At 33.5% G+C, this 23855-nt stretch overlaps 1 protein-coding gene across 4 annotated transcripts in view; it reads left to right on the top strand.

Annotated features, from left to right (window-relative positions):
• Positions 1–23855, top strand: part of HERC4 (HECT and RLD domain containing E3 ubiquitin protein ligase 4) — a gene marked incomplete at both ends in the record, with an annotated part of 108691 nt that overhangs the window by 23618 nt on the left and 61218 nt on the right. For all 4 annotated transcript variants that reach the window (XM_084246206.1, XM_084246208.1, XM_084246207.1 and 1 more), the window contains 5 exons: positions 5770–5929; positions 11340–11416; positions 14615–14836; positions 16268–16359; positions 21909–22039. In XM_084246206.1, the coding sequence (XP_084102332.1) occupies positions 5770–5929; positions 11340–11416; positions 14615–14836; positions 16268–16359; positions 21909–22039 (682 nt within the window). The remainder of the gene's footprint in view (positions 1–5769; positions 5930–11339; positions 11417–14614; positions 14837–16267; positions 16360–21908; positions 22040–23855) is intronic.

Below are 23855 nucleotides of genomic sequence, written 5' to 3' on the forward strand. Positions count from 1 at the left end.
ATCTTAATACCAGAGTGGCATATTTTGGGTTGATACAGTCTGTTTTCCTTCAGAATTAGGTGTATCTGAAGGAGAAATTCCTGAAAGTGAAATTGCTAGGTGCAAAATATTTTGTTAGGTAATGAGACATTGGTGTCTACAAAGGTGATTCAATTTTGCATTCCTACTATCAATATACAAGGTTGCCTACTATCAATATATAAGCTATGAAACTTAGATTTTTTAAAAAATTATTTATTTGTATATATTTTATATCATTGTTCTTTTTATTTTTTTATTTTTTAAATTTTTTAAAGATATATTTATTTATTTATACAAGCACTGGGTACAGTCAGAAGTGCGGGAAGGTGAGAGAATTCACCAGAGACAGAGCGGAGAGCAGAACAGGCAGACTGATGAAGTACACTGCTGAGGGGAGCAGTGGGCGCAGCAGGAGAGGTCTGCGCGCCATGTGGGACCCTTGCCGGAGGGCGGGGATTGAACCAGCGCTGCAGAGGCTGCAGGCAGCTTCGCAGCCCAGCACTCAACCACTGCGCCACCAGAGGAGGCCCATCAGTGTTCATTTTTAAACAATGTTCACCTGTGTATCATTGCCACAGTCCCCTGTGCTCCCCCTCCACCTCCCCTGTCTCTGGTTTATAATTGTTTGTTTTTGTCAAACTTAGATTTTTATTAGGTGAAATGTGTTACCGTGGTGAGTAAGGTCTTTTTTTATTTGAAGATTTATTTATTTATGCATACAAGAAGAGCTAGGGTATAGGCCAGAGGTGCAGGGGGTGAGAGGATTCACCAGAGACAGAGTGGGAAGCAGAACAGGCAGATCAACCAATATACACTGCTGAGGGGAGCAGGAGAGGTCTGCTGTGGCATGTGAGTTAGCTCCCTGCCTGGGATTGAACTTGTGCTGCAGTGGCTGCTGATAGCTTGATAGTGCTGAGAATTAACCCCTTGTGCCACCAGGGTGGCCCCAAACAGATCTTTTTTAAACAAAAGTTTTATCAGTAAATTATATTTTAGGTTTACATCAAAATTGAGCAGGAGATACAGGGTTCCTATATACCACTATCCTCACACATGCACAACCTCCCCCACTACCCGCAGCCTGTATGTACCACAGTGTTGCATTTATTGCTATTAAAGAATTTACATTGACACATCATTTTCATCCAAAATCCATAGTTTATGTTAGGGCTCATTCTTTGGGCTGTATATGCTATGGATTTGGAGAAATGTGTGGTGAATTGTAGTATTGTATAGGATAGATTGTACAGAATAGTTTCATGACCCTAAAAATCCTCTGTGCACTGCCTATTTATCCTACCTCACCCCTGACTCTTGGCAATCTCTAATCTTTTTATTTTTTTATTTTTATATTCCCCATACAATTGCACCCCCCTGATTTAGACCCCAGTCACTCCTTTCACCCCCCCCCCATAGTGTGTCTCTAGTTCATAGTTATTTGTTGATTTTGATTTTTTCTTTCTTACAGTTATTCTTTTTCCTGGTCCCTTATTTAATAGGTTTTCTAGATTCCTGCTATGAGTGAGACCATCCGGTATTTTCTTTTTCTTTCTGGCTTATTTCGCTGAGCATGATCCCTTCCAGCTCCATCCATGTTGCTGCAAATTGCATGAGTTTATCTTTTTTGATTGCTGAGTAATATTCCATTGTGTATATGTACCACATCTTCTTGAGCCAATCCTCTATTTTTGGGCATTTGGGTTGTTTCCAGAGCTTAGCTATTGTAAATAGTGCTGCTATAAACATAGGGGTGCAGGTGCTCTTTGGAATAAATGCACAAAAAAAGAAAATTACAGGCCAATCTCCCTAATGAACACTGATGTAAAAATCCTCAACAAAATCCTTGCCAACAGAATCCAACAATGCATCCATAAGATAATTCACCACAACCAAGTAGGATTTATTCCAGGGACACAAGGATGGTTCAACATCCGAAAATCAATCAATGTAATCCAACACATCAACAAAAAGAAATATAAAAACCATATGGTAATATCCATCGATGCTGAGAAAGCATTTGACAAAGTACAACACCCATTTATGATAAAGGCCTTTGAAATTCTCGGGATACGAGGAACATACCTAAACATCATAAAGGCCATCTATGACAAGCCCACAGCCAATGTCATTCTCAATGGTGAAAAGCTGAAAGCATTCCCATTAAGATCTGGAACAAGACAAGGATGTCCATTCTCACCACTGCTTTTCAACATAATCCTGGAAGTTTTATTTTTTTTTTAATGTCACCTTTTCCAGATTATCATATAGTTGGAATCATGCAATATGGAGCCTTTTCAAAAGTGACTTCTTTCTTTTTGTAATATGCATTTAAGTTTCTTTTGTCTCTTCTCAGTGTGCTAGTTTTTTGTTTTGCTTTTTAGTGCCAAATAGTATTCCATCATCTGAACGTACCTAGTTTATCCATTAACCCTCTGAAGGACATTTTGGTGGCTTCCAGATTTTTGACAATTATGAATAAAGATGTTATAAGCATTCACTTGCAGTTTTTTTTTTTTTTGTGGGGGCATAATTTTCATCTCCTTTATATAAATACTAAGGGAAATGACTTCTGGATCGTGTAAGAGTATGTTTTGTGAGAAACTGCCAAACTGTCTTCTAAAAGGATTGTACAATTTTGCGTGCTCATCACCAATGAGGGAGTGTTTCTTTTGTTCTCTATCTTCACCAACATTTGATGTTATTTTGGATTTTGGCCATTTTAGTAGGTGTATCTCCAAATAGTGGTATCTTACTTTAATTTACAGTTCCCTCATGACACATGGTATAGAACATCCTTTCATATGTCACTGATAGGTCTCCCTCCCTGTTCAGGTCTTCTGCATTTTGTAATTGGGCTAGTCGTTTTTTAATTGTTGTTTTAAGGGATTTTGTATTTTTGGATGACAGTCTTTTATTAGGTGTTTCTTTTGTAAATATGTTCTCTCAGTCTGTGACCTGTCTTCTCGTTCTCTTGATAGGTAAAAACTTTAATAATTGAAGGTTAAACTCATATGGGACACTACTTAAAAGTCTGTGACTTGATGAATTTTCTCAGTGAACATGTTACTGACTTTTCAGTATATCAATAGTTTGAATATAGTAGACTTTTCAGTACAGTTTTTTCCATCAAGGAAGTTGAGCATCTTTTCATATGATTAATGACTGTTTCTTTTTCTGTGAATTGTTCCTATCTTTTGACTATTTATCTCTAGATTACTATTTTTTTTCTACTAAGCCTTTAAAAATTGGGAATAACATTTTCCATGTTTTTCTCATCAGTCTTTTGACTTTGCTTTTAGTTTATTTTGCTATAACAAAGAATTGGAATTTTCTCAAATGGGTACAGAATCTCTTCATCTTTCCTTGGCTTAGAATTTAGCTTACATGTCACTGTCTTGCCAAGTCTTTCAAAACTTAATTGAAGTTTTTCATGTCCCCATGGTCTTTTGTATATCTTTATCTTAGTATTTGTTCACAAATTTTTTTTTTTTATATTTAAAGAACAGGTTTATTAGGGGAAGGGACAGAGGAATAAAGAAACTTGCATAGACACAAGCAGGCAGGAAGAGCTGCCCCGAAAGGCTCAGATTTGCTGTGAGAGGCCTGCATGGTTGCAGGCAGGTGGCCTTGAGGAGAGCTTATTCTGCTGAGGGAAGTCAGTGAAGAGAAGTCCTGGTATAATCCAGGTCACGGGCAGGCAGGGAGGGTGCTGCCCCGCAGAGGAGAGAATTGGTGAAAAGAAGCACCTGCGTTGTCACAGTTGGGTAGGCAGAGTGCTGCCTGTTCACAATTCTTATTTCACTTTTTAAAAAAATAGATTATAAACTCCTAAGCTCAAACACTTTTTTTTATCTATCTGTATATCTTTCATGCTTGGAGCACATGAGGTATACAGTAAACATTAGTGTTTGGTGTTGATGCTCTGTTTCTTGGATTTTTGGATGCCTTTGATTTCATAGTCATTGTTATTTAATATAAATATTGTTCATTTGTTACTATTGAACCAATAAGGCTGCTTGTTTATCTCTCTTATGCTATCATTTTCTGCTCTTTACTACATTTGCCTTTAAGAATTGTCTTGGAGAGACATTGACTTATTTCTGGGGCCTGTGTGAGAGACAGCAGCTCTTTTGTGTGTTTTACTTTTGTGAATGTTTTGGTGCAATGTCATAGTCAGTTATTTTTCTTGATTTTTTTGGGGGTGATGGTATGTGTTATATCTTGTTTTACTTTTTTGGGTATATAGCTACAATATATATTTAAATCATATACACAAAATATACATAAAGAGTAAGAGAAGTATAATGAGCATCCATGTACTATTCACTAGCTTCATGAGTTATTCATGGTACTTTAAGGTAAGTACCTAAGATAACATCATTAAAGTGTACAGATTCCTAGAAGTTATCTAGGGCTAATCTCCTAATCCACAATGCAGTGTAGTAATCTAGATACAATTTGAATTTCTCTAGACATAGAAATTTAACCCTATTTGATGCAGTGCTTCATTATTGAACATCTGTATTTGTGTGTGTGTGTGTGTGTGTGTGTATATATATATATATATATATATACTTTAAATATTTATTTATTTATTTATTTATACAAGCACTGGGTACAGTCAGAAGCGCAGGAGGGTGAGAGAATTCACCAGAGAAGGAGCAGGGAGCAGAGCAGGCAGAAGGACTGAAGTACACTGCTGAGGGGAGCAGCAGGCGGCAGGAGAGGTCTGCGCCCATGCGGGACCCTCGCTGGTAGCAGGGGATCGAACCGGCACTGCAGAGGCTGTTGGCAGCCTCGCAACCCAGCCCTCAACCGCTGCGCCACCGGGGAGGCCCTGTATTTGTATATTGACCTAAAAGTTCCTTCTGAAGATATTCTGATTCTATTTTGAATAGCTTCAATATGAGGCTTTCCGTTTATTGAACACAGTAATTACAGCTTTCTTGTTAAGCTAAGAAATTATAATTTTAAATGGTAGCGAAAAAAAATTGTACTGATTTTTTTGGGTAAAAAACTGATAGTCATTGTACATTTTAAGGAGACTAAAGAAACAATTTCACTTTTTAAAATTTGTCAAATTTTTTTTTTACTGACATTCTTATGAAGCGTCAATATTTTAAATTAATTTCAGGTTTAAGGCTTGAATACATTTTAAACACATAAGGAGTTTTTTATCTTTGACATTAAAATGGCAGTCCATAAACTGGGATCTATTTATTACCATTTCCTTGCCTTTTGATTCTCTCCTCAGCATAGTCACTAAATACTTTATTAATGAGATCTGTGAAGAAATTGTTTCCTGTCAGAAATTTCCAATTAAGGTTATTTAATATATTTCAGTCGCTCCATAGTGAAAGTTATGTACATGATAATGTATGTTTCAATTAAAATCAAACAGGCTAGGTTGTTTAGTATATGTGCTGCCGAAGCAAGCACAGGCTAGGTTGTTTAAATGATTCTCTTTCAGCTGGACTCCTTTTTTTGGTGATGATTTTGATTGAGGAACACAAAATGTTCAAATCATTTATAGTCTGAATTGATTATGTCAACTGTGGTGTATATCTGCATTTATCACATTGAGAATTTCATACAGATCATATTTGTTAGATTATTTAGAATGACTGAAGTTATACTTGTTTTGTATTTAAGCATTTTTAAGCATGTTTGTGTAACATGAAGAGTGTGTTTTATTCTCATTGGAAATTTACAATTAGAATGTAATGTCTTTCTTTTTGATTTTTGTAGAACAGGTTGTTGCCCTGGATGCTCAAAATATCGTAGCTGTTTCATGTGGAGAAGCTCACACATTAGCCCTAAATGACAAGGGCCAGGTGTATGCTTGGGGTCTTGATTCTGATGGACAACTTGGCCTGCTAGGAACAGAGGAATGTATCAGAGTACCCAGGTAACAAAGGTGACCAGAAAGAGGTCCTCAGCAATCTTTTTTAATAAATTTGTTACCTAAATTATCCCATTTACTATGGACATATAGTAGTTGACACCTAATTATTTTTCCTTTATGGTTCTTTAGGAGTTTACTTAAGTATTTTTCTATACTCCATATTTCCCCCCTAATTCGTGTGTAAAGAAAATGGGTAAGGAATATGTACTTTATTATAAATTTTCTCTTTGAAAATTTTTAAGTGGATTACACCGATTAAAGAATTAATTCTACCTTAGTTCCCTAAGCTGCTGAAATATTTATTAAATATTGGTTAGTTGCATGTTTTTCTATTTTTTAAATCTTAATGAATATGGAAATCGCATTTACTTAACATTAAAAGAATTCAGTCACATTTATTACTTTCTACTTTTTTACATCATAATAGCAGACACAATTTAATATATGTTAACCATTACTTCCTCACAGAATTATTTCAAAATTTAAAAATAAACAATGCTTCATTAATATTGTATATATACATAGGCTATAAACATTGCTTTAAGATTAATAACTGCAAATAATAAATAATACACTTGTAGTTTTTAAAATTTTACAAATTCTTGACTCCTATAAACTCTTGTTATTTTTTCCTAATAATAGTTATAGGGACAAAAGAGATCTCTCCAGGGAACCAAGTTATTAATTCTATGTAGCATTTTCAAAAACACATTCTTAAATATTTTATTTTTAATTTAACATCGATAATGTTAGTTTCGATTTAAGAAATAGGATGTAACTACTAGGATAAGAAAATGGAGCATAGAAACTCTTTACCATTGTTAAAAATGAATTTTTTTTTTTAAAACTAGAGAAGGTAGTTCCTTCAATAAGCCTATAAACTTCTTTCATATGTATATATGGAAAAGCTTCAAGTACACATTTATTGTATTTGTTTTAGCATATTAAGGTTTTTTTAATCTTTAGTTTGACATTTTATATTTGTTCTGGTGATGAAATGTTGTTGGCTCCTGGATAAATCACCTTAACATGTTTCCTTTGTTGAACTTGTGACTAAATTCTACAAAACCCCAGTTCTGTGATAACAAATAATGAACCTAATTCCATTGTGTTTTTAATGTTTCTTAATGATCATGCTGTTGGAAAACTTGTTTTTTCCTTAGGTTGAATAAATTGAATTTTTAAAGTCACTTTTGATTTCCTTCAGGAGAAAATGGTAATTTGCAAATAAGTAGTTATTGACTAGATAATACAAATCACTTATAGAAATATCGCAACCACATATATGTCATATCCTTTTCTGTTTTTATTTCCTTTCACAAGTAATTGTTGCAGAATGAGATTTTTAATTTAAGATTAAAAATTCTGTGATTTTAGGATTGAAAGGGTTTTATATGTCAGATTATCTAAGTTGGTAGTCTTAAAGCCATGGTTCCTGGAAAAGCTTTCTAATTTCCCTTATTTTTATTCCACTGGTTTCTTAATTCTCATCTTTTTTGTTGTTACTCACTTCTTGTATAAGTGTTTTCAGTCAATTTGTAATCTGTAGATGATTAGTAAATGAAAAGAAAGGTAACTATAAGGAGAAAATTTACCATGACAATTTGAATGTTCTTGGTAATAAATTATTTACTTGTGACTTTACTGCTCTTGAACCTGGATGGGGATATGGAAAAGATTTTATTTGAGTCCTTGGTTTAAAGCCTTTATTTTTGTTTTTGCTAGAGATCTATATTAACTTTAAGCTTTGTGTTAAGGCATTTCTGTTGTTCATCTTTCTGTTTTTCATGGACTGATATGATTTGTTGTGACATACAAGTTTTTACCAATATTTTCTTGTTTAAATTTTTGTTTAGTATTTCAACAGAAACATACTACCAGTGATTATTTTCATTTTTGTTTGCATACCAACACATATTTAGACACAAAGCTTTTTATTTAGATGCTTAAAGATGTCAGCCAGCTTTGGAAATTCCTGTACTTTTTTTTTCCTTTACTGGGGTGACATAAGTTTACATCACTACATCACATACATTTTGAATATAACATTTATAAAAAAGAGAATGAAACTCAGATATTTGTAAATATATTTTAAAAATTAGGTCTTTACAATTTTTCTAAGAGTCACTAGAAAAATGCGATTCACATTAGACTACTTTCTTGACAACAAAATCCATTTTTATGCTAGCAGATAGAAGCTTGTAAATTAATGATAAATAGATTATATTTGAAGTAATTACTAGTTTGATAATTTCCTACTACTTTTCTTTTTCTGGGAGAAAGGCTGAAATTGAAGTTAAGTCTAATTTTTATGGTCTGTTAGTTTAATGTAAGTGTAAATACTTTTTTTATGCAAACTTTCCAAAAGTGATTGTTGGTAATGAAGATATAGTTTATTTTTAAAATTCTGTTTTTGGACATACTCAACAAAATATTGTAACAGGATGGTATAATATGATCCTTGTGATAATAGCTATTTTTGGACTATAAAATTTAATTATATATGTTTAAATAGCTTGGTAAAAAATAAAATTTATTTTCTTGATTTCACTCAGTTTTTAGTGTATTTTTTAAAATTTCTGCTTAACACTAGCATCTGAATTTAAAAAATTAAAACTTTTTTAATAGTAGAGGCTCAATCAGTTGTTAATCTAAATTTTTCAAAATTGAAAAAAATTGGTGTTAGTACTATATACAAATCACTAAGAAAGTTATGGTTTGACTAGAGGAAAGACTATTGTTAATATGTTCTATTGACAAAATTTTTGAAGCCACTTTATTGAGGTATGATTCACATATAAAAAGCTGTACTTAATGTATATACTTTGATATGTTTGGAATTGGCAAAATATTTAATGCTGTAATTTTTCATTTTTAATTATACAGTGTAAACTTTTTACCAGTCTTAGTTAATAGTTGTTAGAATTTCATCTTCTCAAACAACTGGAAATGCTTGGTTTCTGTTTTTATTGCCTGTGTATATATTAAGTTGGAAAAATAAAACAGTATTGTTATATATAATACTGCTATATAATGAGTATGAGATATTCAGTATTTAATATGTTTTGGCAGAATTCCCAAGAGGTAGTATAAATCTTATTTCCAAGTTTATTTGCTGTTTTCTTGTAAATTTCAGATAACTTTCAAAATTCATAAAGAAAATACTCTTCTTAACAGTGAATCATCTTAGAGATATCATAGTCATTTAAAATTTTTGGTATGTTCTAGACTTCAGGGAGTTAATTTATAAGCAGTAAAATGTTTGCTCTAAACACATGTGTTTTATATAGATCATAGGAATCTTCGTGTGTGTGTGTATTTTTACATGTAAAAATAAAACTTTTACAAAATTTATTCTGGTTTATTTTACTTTCTTATTAATTGCATTGGAATCCCTTTAAAAATAAAAATCTTTATACATTAGCATTATCTTTTTTACTTTAAAAGGCCAGATTACTTTTGATGAATTCTATAAAGTTCTACTTCATTAAGAATTTTCTAACTTGTTATCTCTAGAAAAAAAGGAACATGGGAAATTAATTTCATAAATTGAATTTTTACCATTCATAGTATTATTTTAGTTTTTTATTACCTGAAAGCTAAAACAATAGAGCCTATCTTCACCCCCCCAATATTCAGTATATTATTAAATTTATGCAGAGATGAAAAGAGATGTTTTTTCTTTAAAGTACTAATGACAGAAGAATATATTTCCTTTTCTTTGAAGTAGACATGATGAAAGAAATTAGCATTTATGTATATTTCAAGTCTTGATAGTATTTTAAAAATAGAGTCACTGAGTTGTAAATTGGTTCTGTGAGTTTAGAAGTCTTTCAGGTACATTTTATGAATAATTTCTTCATAAAAGTACAGAGACTTTACAAATTCAGTTTAGCAGTATGTTCATTACATACTTTTTACTAAACATTATGGCAGGTGCTAGGAAATAGTTTATAAAACACATAATCTGACTTTGCAGATTTTATTGGTTAGCACAGTATACATTATTCATAATTGAATGATATGTACACTGGTTATTACTAGTGATAAGTGCTGTGAAAGAATAAAGTGGAGCTATGAGAATGAAGTCTTTTGAAATCCTTTTCTTGGTCTTGTAAATTAGACTCGATATCTGGAGCAGTTGCTTTTTAAAAATATTTAATATAGTTCATTGTTAATGTATGATGTGCCTGATACTGAATCAATAATAGTAAATGTTTAGTAACTTCAGCACAGTTGTACATATCCATGTATTTTTTCATTCCCACTTTTGCATTGCCAATGTTTAATCTTGCTAAATGTAGAAAAATAGCATTTTTGCTGCATTTGAAAATCTGAAAGTATTAGATCTTGCTAATTTATTGGATTCTGCTAAATAGCAGTACAACTCTCAGATTTTGTAGTTAAGAACATAAATCCACTAAATAAAAATATTTTTAATACAACAATATGGAATTAGAGTAACTCTCCTTTCTCCTGCTCAAAATTTGATTTGCTGAAGCTGCCTCCCGAAAATCATGGGTATCGACACTCTGGTCAGAACTTGCTCCGGACTCTCATATGGCAAAATCAGGTCAGGTGGCAGTATCAGGTAAAGGGCAATCAGAAACACAGTATGTTTCCTCTCCCCTTTTTTCTTGAAAACATTCTGGAAAATCAGAATGATCAGGTGAAGGGGAACTACATACGAAAACCTGGGATAGTTGATGTACAAAGTTACTTGATTTTTATGTTTTAAAAATAATCTTGATAGTTACATTGCAATGAAGGAAAAATCAGAAGGGAGGGGAAAAAACCCTAAAAAGAAAACACATGGAAGAAATATGACTGAACATATCAGTGATCATAATACACAATAAAAATAATAAAAATAAATGGAATATCACTGATTTAGATGTAAAAGTATTCATGTAAAGTATTTACATTTAGATGTAAAAGGATAGACCATAAACAATAGGTTTTATGATTTGTGAATTCATCCACCACATAAGATTCCCTATTTCTTAAGGAGCTGATAGAGGAAAACATATATTAAACTAGGCCAAGCACTAATTTTAGACAATTAGATAATGCACATTATTTTTTACAAAGATGTTGCCAATTTTCACACTTAAAGATTTAAAAAAACTTTGTGATAATAAAAGCATTAGATTTATAAGAGCACTCAGGAGTTTTTGAGTAAGTGTAGTTGAGCATAGTTTGCGTATTAAGTATCACCCTTTTAAAGTGTTTTCCCTCCTCATTTTATTAATTTATTAATTTTTGTTAAATTGGATTGTAGTATGTAGGCATGAACTGCTAGGTTGGTAGGAAATTACTATATAGTAAGTGATCAATATGGCATAAATATATAGCATTCGATTCATTTCTTAAATAGAGTTAACTGATCCTGATCTTTTTTCTTATTTTCTAGAAATATTAAAAGTTTGTCAGATATCCAGATAGCACAGGTTGCTTGCGGTTACTATCATTCACTTGCACTTTCTAAAGGTAAGTGTTTTTATTTTCCTTTCCCTTTTTTTATTTATATATATATTTAAAGATTTATTTATGCATGCATGCAAGATCCAGGGTGCAGGCCAGAGGTGCAGGGGGTGAGAGGATTCACCAGACAGAGTGGGGAGCAGAACCATTAAATACACTGCTGAGGGGAGCAGAAGGCGAGACAGGCAAGGTCTGCTGTGCCATGTGGGTTAGCCCCCTGGCTGGGGATTGAACTCCTGCTGCAGTGGTTGGGAACTGCTTCATAGTGCTGAGACTTATTTAACCTCTTGAGCCACCAGGGAGGCCCCATTTTTATTAATATTTTAAGTGAGCATAAAATTCTCCAATTTTGTTGTTGTTATTCAAGATTGTTTTACTTCTTGATCCTTTTCCATGCACATTTTAGAATTAGCTTACCAGTTTTCACAGACACGCAAACAACCTAGTGGGATTTTAATTAAATACTAGTTTGGAGCTGTTGGGAAGTACAGATAATGTTTTAGGGATGATACCACCTAGTTTTCTTTGCTTAAATAGTGTCCTTTTAAATAACAATAGTTTGAGTAGCAAAAAATGCAAACTGCTTTGGTCAAGGTAAAAGTAAAATGCTCTGGGAATGAAGAAAAAGATAAATATATACAGTCAAATAGAATTGCTTATAAGAAGGAGGGGATTGGTATTTCTTATAAGCCTTGAAGCTGTGTAGAATTTATTCCACATTGTACAAATACTTAGAAGGGTGTAGGGGAAATGTTGAGGATTAGCTAAGGTGATAGGTATTAATAAAAGCATAGAATTAGGAAAGCATTTTGTGTTTTTGAGTATTGGCAAGTAATTTTATGTGGATATTGTAACATACTCATACTTCAGTTGAGATAAATAGAAATTTTACTTCAGTTGAAGTAAAATAGAAATCTGTTACAAAGGACCTTGATCATCTTTGGAAATACATATAGATTATTTCTGGAAATACATACCAATAATTGGTAAGAGTGATTGTCTCTTGGGAAAGGAACTAGGAATCTTAATTTTGGAGGAGAGCTTACTTTTAAGTGTGTACAATTATACACTTAAACTAGTAATTGACTTGTAATAACTGATTTTTAAAAAAATAATTTAATGATAGCTATTTAATAAAAATAAAATATTAAATTTGCAAAACAAGGTGACAGTGGGTAGCAGAAATGGCATAGAGAACTACTGTAGGAACCAGGTAAGTTGTTGAATAGATCTAGCCATATTTTCCTTTAGAAAGAAAACTATACAACTTGGTAACAGATGATGAATAGGTATATAAATTAAGAAAGGGTTTATTTAAAATGTTTTGCCACTGATTTTTCATCCAGTACTTGACTCTTTATTCTTCAGCTAATTCATCTGCCTGCTTCTTATTTTCTTCAGAGAATAAGATCACACATTTGCTCTTTGTCTCAAAACTGCTCCCACAATTCTTGATTAGTCTTAAAAGCCTCCTCTTGTTAATATTTTTATAAGAATAATTCAGTGATTACAGTTTTAAAAAAAGGCAAACTTAAACCTGTTTCCAGTATTTTCAGCAATTTCTCCCTTACTTTCCTCATTGAAGGTTGATATATAACATATAAAGGTTTTGGTTTAATTCATAGAAGTCACCATTTTTTCCCACCACTGTTCTTTATAGCCCTTTGTCCCTTTCTCCTTCTCCCCCTTTCTATATACCTCAGAAACCTCATTTGTTAATTAATGTTTGCTAGTTTTTATAAGTATTTTGTTTTGTTGATTCTTCTATATATGTGTCCAATATTTCTTATTTGCTTTACTACACATAATTCCCTCAAATGCCTCCCAGTATGCTGTACATAGCAACATTTTGTTTTTCAGTGTAGGTATACCACGTCTTCTTGATCTAATCCTCTTTCAGTGACTCTTAGGTTGTTTCCATATCCTGGCTATTGTAATAGTGCTGCAGTGAACATTGTAGAGCATACAAGTTTTTGGATTGATGGTTTCACATTCTTTGAATAAGATGCTCAAGAGTGGTATTGCTGTATCATATGGTATTGAGAGGAGAGTTATTACAGAAGACTCCTTACATTTGTGACTTGTACTGCTAAATTAGTTATGATGTAATTTACTGAGATGGGAAATACTAGAAAGAGATGCAGGTATGGGTAGCAGGATGGGGGTCCTGAATTGAGTTTGGGGTACACTGAAATTGAAGTGTCTTTGAGAAATCCAGGTGTAAATGGATACATGGGTTTGTTGAGCAGAGAAGTCTGAGCTAGTGATAAAATTTTGAATGTGATCAGCATGTAGTTGATAACTAAAGCTTTGAGTGTGGGATGCCTGTTAGGAGAAATCACAGAATGAAAGTAAGGTTTGCAAATATTTCAAAAAGGTGACATTAACTTAAAATACTATAGGTTTTAGGTGTGTAGTTTTCTACCTCAGTAACTATGTATCACACCATCCTTACCCCTAAATGTCCAGTCACCATCCACCAGCAACCAGTCATCTTCTCTTCCTATTTCCTCCTCCCTTCTTCTCCTCTGGTAACCACCATTCCCTTGGTTGGTTTGAGTCTAGGGTTGGTTTTTTCTTTATGTGCCACACATGACTAAAATCACATGTTCCTTGTTTTTCTCCTTCCGACTTAGTTCACATAGCATAATCTCCTCAAGGTCCATCTGTGTTGTTGCAAATGGCGAGAATACTATTTTTGACTAAATAGTATTCTACTGTGTATATGTACCACACCTTCTTCATCTATTCATCTGTCATTGGTCACTTGGGTTGTTTCCATGTGTTGGCTATTGTGAATAGTACTGTAATGAACATAGGGGTGGTTATATTTTCAAATAAATGTTTTCACATTCTTCAGGTAAATAACTTGAAGTAGGATTATTCTATCATATGGTAGCTCTTTTTAATTTTTTTGGAGAACCTCCTTACTCTTGAGACAGTCATATATGAGAAACAAGAAAATGAGGTTACCCTCAGTTATGTGACTTACCCATTCTTTAGTTTAGTCAGTAAAACCTAAAGTGTACTAACAGAATTTTCTTCTAAGATAGTGTATCTTTCCATATAAGACATAAATGTAAGAACGAGGATTACGAATATCCATGTGATGTGAGGAGGAATCTCTCCAAGTAATTGATAATCTTCAAATGAAATGTTTTTTATGTGAGAAAAATGGTTAATTTTATAATTTTTGTCTTACAGCAAGTGAAGTCTTCTGTTGGGGACAGAATAAATATGGCCAGTTGGGTTTAGGCACTGACTGTAAAAGGCAAGCTTCACCACAGCTGATTAAGTCCTTGCTTGGAATCCCTTTCATGCAAATTGCTGCAGGAGGAGCCCATAGTTTTGTTCTCACCCTTTCTGGAGCTATCTTTGGATGGGGACGCAACAAATTTGGCCAACTAGGTCTTAATGATGAAAATGGTAGGTTTTCATTATTTATAGATAAATACACTTTTAAAAAGAGTTGTTATTTTGCAATGTAGTAGTGATTTTTTTCAGAGAAATGTATGAGAAGTTAATTTAAAAATCCAATTTGCTAATATTTTTAGGGATGGTGGGAAGGTCATAAAATTCATCCTTTTATCATAATCTATAGAAAGTTTATCTGGACAAAAATCTTAGTTCTTGGATATTTACTTTAAGAGAGTTGAAAGATGGTTCTTCAAATTGATAATCACATTATTGACCACCACCATTGGAGAGAAATCTTAAAATTATTCTGGAAAGTAACATGAAGTGTTAACCTATTAAGAGTTTTTCAAGGAAATATTTTAATAATCTGAGTCATTAACTTTTCAGTTTGGACTTCACTTTTAATACTAATGCTAGAGTCTTGAAAATAAATTGTTTAAGTTTTAAAAAAATTATGAAACAACTTGAAACAAGTTGGGATTTTTGATGGAAAATTTGATTTTTTATAATCATGACATTAGGTCTAATGCCAATATTTGAAATACAGAAAACAATTTAATAAAGTTTAGCATACTTGTAATGATTTTAAATGAACAAAAGTGAATTGTTGATCTAGTAATGACTGCTAGTAATAAATACTCTCAGGGAGATTTTAAAGTATTTTGTTCTGCATAAGAAAAAGATAGCAGATAAGAAATTTATAGCTCTTTCCTTCTACAAAAAAGTAGAAAGTATATTATCAAGTTTTCAAGTAGAATTTGTGAGCATTATTGTCATCAGGGGAATAAAAGAATATATATGTATGTATGTATATAAGACTATACACATATATATGTATGTGTAAGAGTATAGTCATATATATACACAAGAATATATATATTTTATATATATATATTAGAAGCAGTTAAATGGTTTTGAAATTCCTTGATTGCATTGGGGCATTTAAACAGTTTAACATATTAAATTTAAATTACAGGGATTTAATTATATTTAAGCCCTTCCTTTATTACAATAGCACGAATTGAAAGACGTGGGACCCAAGTTAGTAGGCTTATACTACAAAAGCATTAAATCATAGCTACAAATTTTTAAAAATATTTATTTAGTAGAAGAACTGCGGTATAGGTCACAGGTGCATGGAGTGAGAGGGTTCACCAGACACAGAGTGGGGAGCAGAACGGGCAGACTGACTGAAATACACTGCTAAGGGGAGCCGCAGACGAGACTGGAGAGGTCTGCTCCGCCATATGTTGATTAGCTCCCTGGCCAGGGATTGAACTCAGGCCATAGTGGTGATAGTGCTGAGACTTAAGCCTAGGGCATCAGGAGGCCCTATAGTTAAATTTTTTTAGACATTGCTCTCTACTGAGTTAGAGAAAACACATTTTAGAAGAGTTTTAATTTAAAAATACTGTTAACATTTCTTGTTGCAATTTTCAGATAGGTATGTTCCTAATTTACTAAAGTCACTAAGAACACAGAAAATAGTTTATATTTGTTGTGGAGAAGATCATACTGCTGCACTAACCAAGGTATTGTACTCCTATAAAACTTTTTTATTTTTACTTATGGTAGTTATTTCATAAGTAATTAATGTTTTCACAATATTACATTAAAACTTGAGTGTTACTGATGTCTGAAACATAATATAAATGATCTACATTATTGTTTTCTTATGAAAAATTTACCTAAATTTTCAATTTTAATTTATGAAATGTGAATGGTAATCTTCTATTGTACTGATAATGTATAATGTTGAATTTTTCAATTTAATGAAATATTGCTTAAATAATTTTTAGTTTGTCAGGGTCTCCATGTTGGGTTTATCAATTATATTCATGGTTCATAACTCTACTTTTAGTTTTGCTTGCATTTGTCTTATAAATATTATATAAAAAGTAGAAGAAATGACTGATTACATCTGTTATCCATAGGTCATGGATCAAACAAGCATTTATAGCATTTATAGCATTTTGTCAGTGACCTCTTCCTTTCTTGCATATGTGCCAAAAAGTATTGTATAGTTCTCTAGCAGTTAGTAGTAAAATGAAAATAACTTTAAACTACTTTTACCAAGAATACCATTTATTTTAGTTGTGTACCTGTAAAGGAACTAGCACTTTTTTCCCGGCCTAAATTGGAAATCAGTGTTTTGCTTCTTATCTTTCTTTGTCCTGTAAAGTTGCACAAATTTGGGAAGAAAAAACTAACTTCTAATCAGACTTTATAAAATTATAAACACTCTCATTTTGGAAATTCTAGAATGCTAAGACTAATTCCTAGTCATTATGATATATATTGTACTCAAGATATAAAAATATCATGACCGATTATAAAGCTTATTAAAAATTTTTATTGTCTTGCCTTTAGTAAGAAAGTTGAGCTGTACCTACTGGTCTTATTATCATAACTTACTATCAAATTATAGATGTAATCATAAAGTAATCATAAATCATGTGGGCAAGTTATACATTTGGTCATTTTTTTCTGTCATTGATACTTGGAAGAATAGTAAAAATATTTTTTATGTTATTCCTTAGGATTACCATGATAGTGGAAAGATGCACAGTGTTAAAAGAGGTATAAAACAGTAGGACTTAAGTTAAAAGCTTGCGATCTTTACTTTGAATCACAGTGTCAGCAGAAGCTCTTATTTTTCTCTGAAAAATATGTTTTTCTCCCCATGGCTACAGAAAAGTCCTGGAAGTAATTAACCATGTACGGTCTAGAAGCATGTCACTCAATTGTTGTAGACCCTACACTAGAAGGAACCAGGATTTCTTAGAGGGGTCTGATCCCATATCTGGGGCAAAAAAGATATGTTAAGAATAGCTTTGGGAGAGAGCTTCCAGATTGGTGCTTCTAGTGCCAGCAGGCGTGGGCAGGTTCACTATCAATTCAGAACAAGAACTACAAGTCAGATTGCCTGAAATTGAAGCCGGAGCTGACCAAAATGAAAAGCTTTTTGAGACCATGCCGGCAGCCAGGCCTGAGACCCCTAGAGAGATGATTTGGAGTCAGGGATCATTCACTGTTCCTGGTGGCCAAGACCTGTACCAGACATATGAGTATAAAAGAAGAAGGGCTGTTTGCCAAATCAGGAGGGACATGTGAGCTCAAGAATGAACTCAGGGAGGTGAGGGAAGAGCTCAAGGAAAAATGGAGGAGATGACTACCTCACACCATACACAAAAATCAACTCAAAATGGATTAAAGAACTAGACATAAGACCTGAAACCATAAAATACATAGAAGGAAATATAGGCGAAACACTACATGACATGCACCTCAAAGACATCTTTACAAACACATCACCCAAAGCAGTGATAGTGAAGGCAAAGATAAACAGCTGGGACTACATCAAATTAAAGAGCTTCTGCACAGCAAAAGAGACAATAACAAAAACAAAGAGAAACCCCACCGACTGGGAGAACATTTTTGTACACAACACTAATGATAAAGGACTGATCACAAAAATCTGCAAAGAGCTGATGAGACTCAACAACAAAGAAAATAATCCTGTCAAAAAATGGGCAGAAGAGCCAAAAAGAAACTTTTCTGAAGAGGAAATGCAAATGGCCAACAGGCATATGAAAAAAATGTTCAGCATCTCTTGTAATCATTTTTTTTGGGAAATGCAAATCAAAACTACCATGAGATACCATCTTACACCAGTGAGAATGGCACATATTAAAAAAGCTAGCAACAACAAATGTTGGCGAGGATGTGGAGAAAAAGGAACTCTCCTGCACTGTTGGTGGGAGTGCAAACTGGTCCAACCACTATGGAGAGCTGTGTGGAGATTTCTTGACCTACTAAACATAGAGCTTCCATATGATCCAGCAATTCCACTCCTAGGTATTTACCCAGAGGACACAGAAACATCAATTCCAAAGAGCACCTGCACCCCTATGTTTATAGCAGCACTGTTTACAATAGCTAAGCTTTGGAAACAACGCAAATGCCCAAAAATAGATGACTGGATCAAGAAGATGTGGTACATATACACCGTGGAATATTACTCAGCATTCAAAAAAGATAAACACATGCAATTTGTAGCAACATGGATGGCACTGGATGGGATCATGCTCAGCGAAATAAGCCAGAAAGAAAAAGAAAAATACCAGATGGTCTCACTCATAGCAGGAATCTAGAAAACTTAAATAAGGGACCAGGAAAATGAATAACTATAAGAAAGTGAAAATCAAAATCAACAAAAAACTATGAACCAGAGACACTCGTGGGAGGTGGGGGCGGGGAGGGGAGGAATTGGGGTCAAAATAAGGGGGTTGCAATTGTATAGGGAATATAAAAATAAAATTTATTAAAAAAGAAAAATGGAGGAGAGATGAAACAGATAAAGTTGGTAATGGACAAGGACTTGGATAAACTCCAAGAGTTTGGGGATTTTATGAAGGAAATGCAGAAGGATATGGATGACAAGATGAATGTTTTAATAAATATTCGGAAGAACAACAAGCTGTAAGTGGAGTCTGCACCCACCTCTCCTCACCTCTAAAGAATCTCCTCCTTGCACTTTGCTAAATGTCCTCTGAGGTCAGAAGACTCCGACTTCAAGGAGCAGTCTTGTTTTCTATTGCCCCAGTGGCTTGGCGTCAAGGCCTTCCATGGTCACCCATGTTACTGGTTCTCTCCTCATCATGTTGGAAATTGTCTTCCCAACCCTGCCCCTCTGACTCCCCAGTCCCCTTAGAAGAGAATCAAGGGAACAGCCAGAACTCCAGGTAAGTAGAAAGACTGACACAAACCCACAGCTCCAACTCAAGAAAATGGATGGAGCAGATAGAGCACTGTCTGGTCCTCATAAGAAGATGCTGACACTACAGAAAGCTAAATAGGACCCACTGGATTCCCTCCGTCAATGTGAGAAATGTTGTGTATCCCAAAGAACAGCTACAATGAGGGGAAACTTCCACACCAAGCCTGGGCACACTTTTCACCCTTGTCATCTGGAATTGCCTTCTGATTTACCTGTGCTTCAACCCCAGCATGATGGAGGATATACTTGCAATTTAGTGCTGCCACAGAACCTTTTGGCAGCTCTGTGCATACTCTTCCCACAGATTGAGCAGCACAGTTAAGGCTTGTTGCCCTCTGCCATGCCACTCCACCTGGAAATTAAAATCGTTTAAAGGCCCCCCCCCCAAAAAAAAAAAGAATAGTTTTGGGCATTTTGTGTTACAAAAAAAGCAAAATCTACTATGTTCATGTAAGAAGGACAATTTAAAGGAGCTTTTACTGCAATAAATAACTGCAATAAGTGGAAGCATATCAAATATATAAAAATTCATCACTACCTAGTGGTACTCTTCTTCCCAAGATCAGTACAAAGCAAGCCTTTTTGCTTCTCTGTGGAGGTTGCTCTATAACAACTTATTTTTATAAAAATTAATGAGAAAGAAGCATTTTTCTTGCCTCTTATTTGCAAACTGTTTCACAGTGAAGTCCTTTATAGAATGGTGGTTGTCAGAAGGCGGTTTGGGTGTGGGGGTAGGAGAAATGGGGAGATATTGTTGAGAAGGTACAAACTTCCAAATGAACTGATTAAGTTCTAGGATCTAATGTATGTGGTATGTTAACTATAGTTAACAATACTGTATTACATACTGAAATTTTTTTGAAGAGTAGATCTAAAGCATTTTTACAAAAAAATTATGATGTGTTAACTTGATTATGGTAATCATTTCACAATGTATTTGTCAAGCTATCACTTTGTGCACTTTAAATACATACAATTTCATTTCTCACTTGATATCTAAATAAAGCTAGAACTGCCAATGACAAAGCATAAAGAATAAAAATTAAAGCATTTGCTATTTCTATCAAAAAAGATTTTGAAATTAATATTTTGTAAGTATGGTAGTATTACGGTTATATATTTTTGTCTGTAAGAGATATATGCTTGAAGATGGGTATACATTTAAGGCAGAATTATTTAATGACCACTGGAAGTTTACTGGAAGTTCTTAGAACATTTTTGCATTAAAGTACTCTGCATCTGTAAGTGGGAGAAAAATTGATAAAACAAGATTAACCTAATATTTGTTAGTTGTTCAAACTGAGTGATAATTATATGATGGTTCATATAATTTTTTTTCTATTGTGTATTTTTTTTGAAATTTCCATCATGAAAAGTTTTAAAAAGAAAAGTCCATTTCTTTACAGAGCAGTGTGTATAAAGACATGCTATTAAATGATACATTAAAATTGTATATTGTAGCTATAACTGTGAAGAAAGAGCAATTATATTAAAAAATATAAATCATGCTATTGTTAAGTTGGCATCACAAATTACATTTTAAACACATAACCTCTAATCTGGTTATGTATTTTTATAAAATACATGAAAGCTACCTACTTTGTACCAACTGTATGCTATTTGCAGAATTTTTATTTTAAAAGCATAGCTAATTTGAACACTGAAGGTGATACCATGTTTAGATTTTGTGAAAATTTATAATATATACTTGGGATTCAACAAGAGTAAATTGATAATAAAAGGTAATGTTGAAACTAAGTATCTTTTTAATGATGACTTCAACTTAATATAATGTTGAAAACATAATTTAAAACTTATGAAATATGTGCAAATACTTAGCTTTCAACCTGGAACTCTCTGTTTTAAGACAGTTTGCCTTGGAGAATCAGTGTATTAAATTGAGAAGTCAATATAAGAGAAAAATTGACTTCAAACTAAAAGTTAATTTATTTTCCTAAAGATTATTTTCTTTCTTTCTTAAAGATTTATTTATTTATTTGTTTATACACGCACTGGGTACAGTCAGAAGTGCGGGAGGGTGAGAGAATTCACCAGAGCCAGAGCGGGAAGCAGAACAGGCAGAATGACGAAGTACACTGCTCAGGGGAGCAGCAGGTGCAGCAGGAGAGGTCTGCGCACCATGTGGGACCCCCGCTGGTGGCCGGGGATCAAACCGGTGCTACAGAGGCTGTGGGCAGCTTTGCAGCCCTGCGCTCAATCACTGCGCCACCGGGGAGGCCCAAGATTATTTTCTTTTGTTAGGCCTTCTAATGATAAAGAATTTTTTCTTTCTTTTTTTAGGAAGGTGGAGTGTTTACTTTTGGAGCTGGAGGTTATGGTCAGTTGGGTCACAATTCTACCAGTCATGAAATAAATCCAAGGAAAGTTTTTGAACTTATGGGAAGCATTGTCACTCAGATTGCTTGTGGAAGGTAAACTATTACGTAAAAAGAGTATTTTCATTTCTGTAAAATAATTTTGTGACTTATGATTTTTTTTAATACCTCTTATGCTATAAATTCAAATAGAGTGCATTCCAGCAGCTTATGGCTTATTTTCATTGGTTCTCACGAAGTGTGCCTCTGGGTGGAGCAGGCTGGCACTTAGGCACTTACTAAAGCATTTTTCTCCTTGGCTTCTTTTTCTCTGATCATTTTCCTTCGTGCATTTCAGGAAGCTATCTTAGATTACTACATGTGCTTACTATAGTCACAAATTTTCTTGCCAAGCATCTTGCTCTTAATGTGTTTGTTTGCAAAAAAAATGCCAAAGGCATGCTGGGTGACATTGTAAATTCTTCCAGTTTTGCCATGGTGTGTTCCTTTTCTGAACTATGCTTAGTTCTTTGATGTCTACAATATTGTCTTTCTTGTATATTTGGATGGAACAACCGTGTGTTTTATAAAAGACCTAGAAAATATATAGGGTATGTGTCTTTTCTTTCCCTGTGTTGGTCTTTTTTTAGACTTACTCAAAGATTGTTGGTTCCAGCTGAAAGTAGGGATTTTTTTTAATGCATTGTTTGGATATCTTGTAAACTGTGTTAAATATTATTCTCTCTCAATTGCTGCTGGAAAAATTAACAATGATATAGAAACAAAGTACTACATTTAAAAGTAAAAAAAAATACAAAAAAATTGCTGCTGGAGAATTATAGTAACAGCAGAGACACATTTTATTTTTATTTATTTATTTATTTTAAAGATTGATTTATTTATATATACAAGAACTGGGGTACAGGCCAGGGGTGCAGAGGGTAAGAGGATTCACCAGAGACCGAGTGGGGAACAGAACAGGCAGATGTACTGAAATACACTGCTGAGGGGAGCAGCGGGTGAGTCAGGAGAGGTCTGCTACACCATGTGGGTAGCTCCCCGGTCTGCCGGGGATCGAACTCATGCTGCAGTGGTTGCGGATAACTTCATAGGTTGCGTCTTTACCCCTTATGTCACCCGGGAGGCCCAGGAGGGACACATTTTATACTGATTATTTTATGTGAAATAGATTTATCTGAGGCAATGTGTTAATCATATGTATGCAGTATTGTTACATCTTAATTTAGCATCACTTGAATGGAAACTATAAATCATCTTTCCCATTTTTTTTTTTTAAATGAGGAAATTGGCCTGTTAGTTATTTAACAAGGAAGATTAGTTATGGTGAAAGTTGAATTAGAATACTGATTTACTGGTTCCCATTCTTGGGAGCTGTAAAATTCTTTGATAGATTAAGTTAGACACATTCCCAAGAAGCAGAATGTACTTTGCTTGACTAGTTAATTCAATTCTGATTACTTAGCTTACATTTTTTCCCAGTTATTATATATCTGTATACAATATAGTTGGGTTTTGCCAACTCTTAATTTCAAATGTGTGGAATCATATGGTAGATGGCCTTTGGTGGCTTTTAAAAAAATATTTGTATTTAAAAAAATGTTTGTAAGACTATGCGTATTTGTATACCTATGGTTTCTATCACTTGATCTCATTGCTGTATTTTGTTCAATTATATGTATATGTAATTTACTCATTTAGTTACTGGTGAGCATTTGGGTGTTTCCATTTTTTGGCAAGTACCAATAATGCCATTTTGAATATTTATATATGATGGCATATAATATCTGATATATGATATAAATCTTTGCATTTCTATAAACTGTCATACTTCCTTTTTTTTTTTTTTAAAGAAATTTATTTGTTTTAATTGAGGTTACAGTAGGTTCTCCCATCAAATATCTCCACATTTCAT

Source organism: Talpa europaea, assembly GCF_964194135.1.
Source record: "Talpa europaea genome assembly, chromosome: 10".
Taxonomy (NCBI): Eukaryota; Metazoa; Chordata; class Mammalia; order Eulipotyphla; family Talpidae; genus Talpa; species Talpa europaea.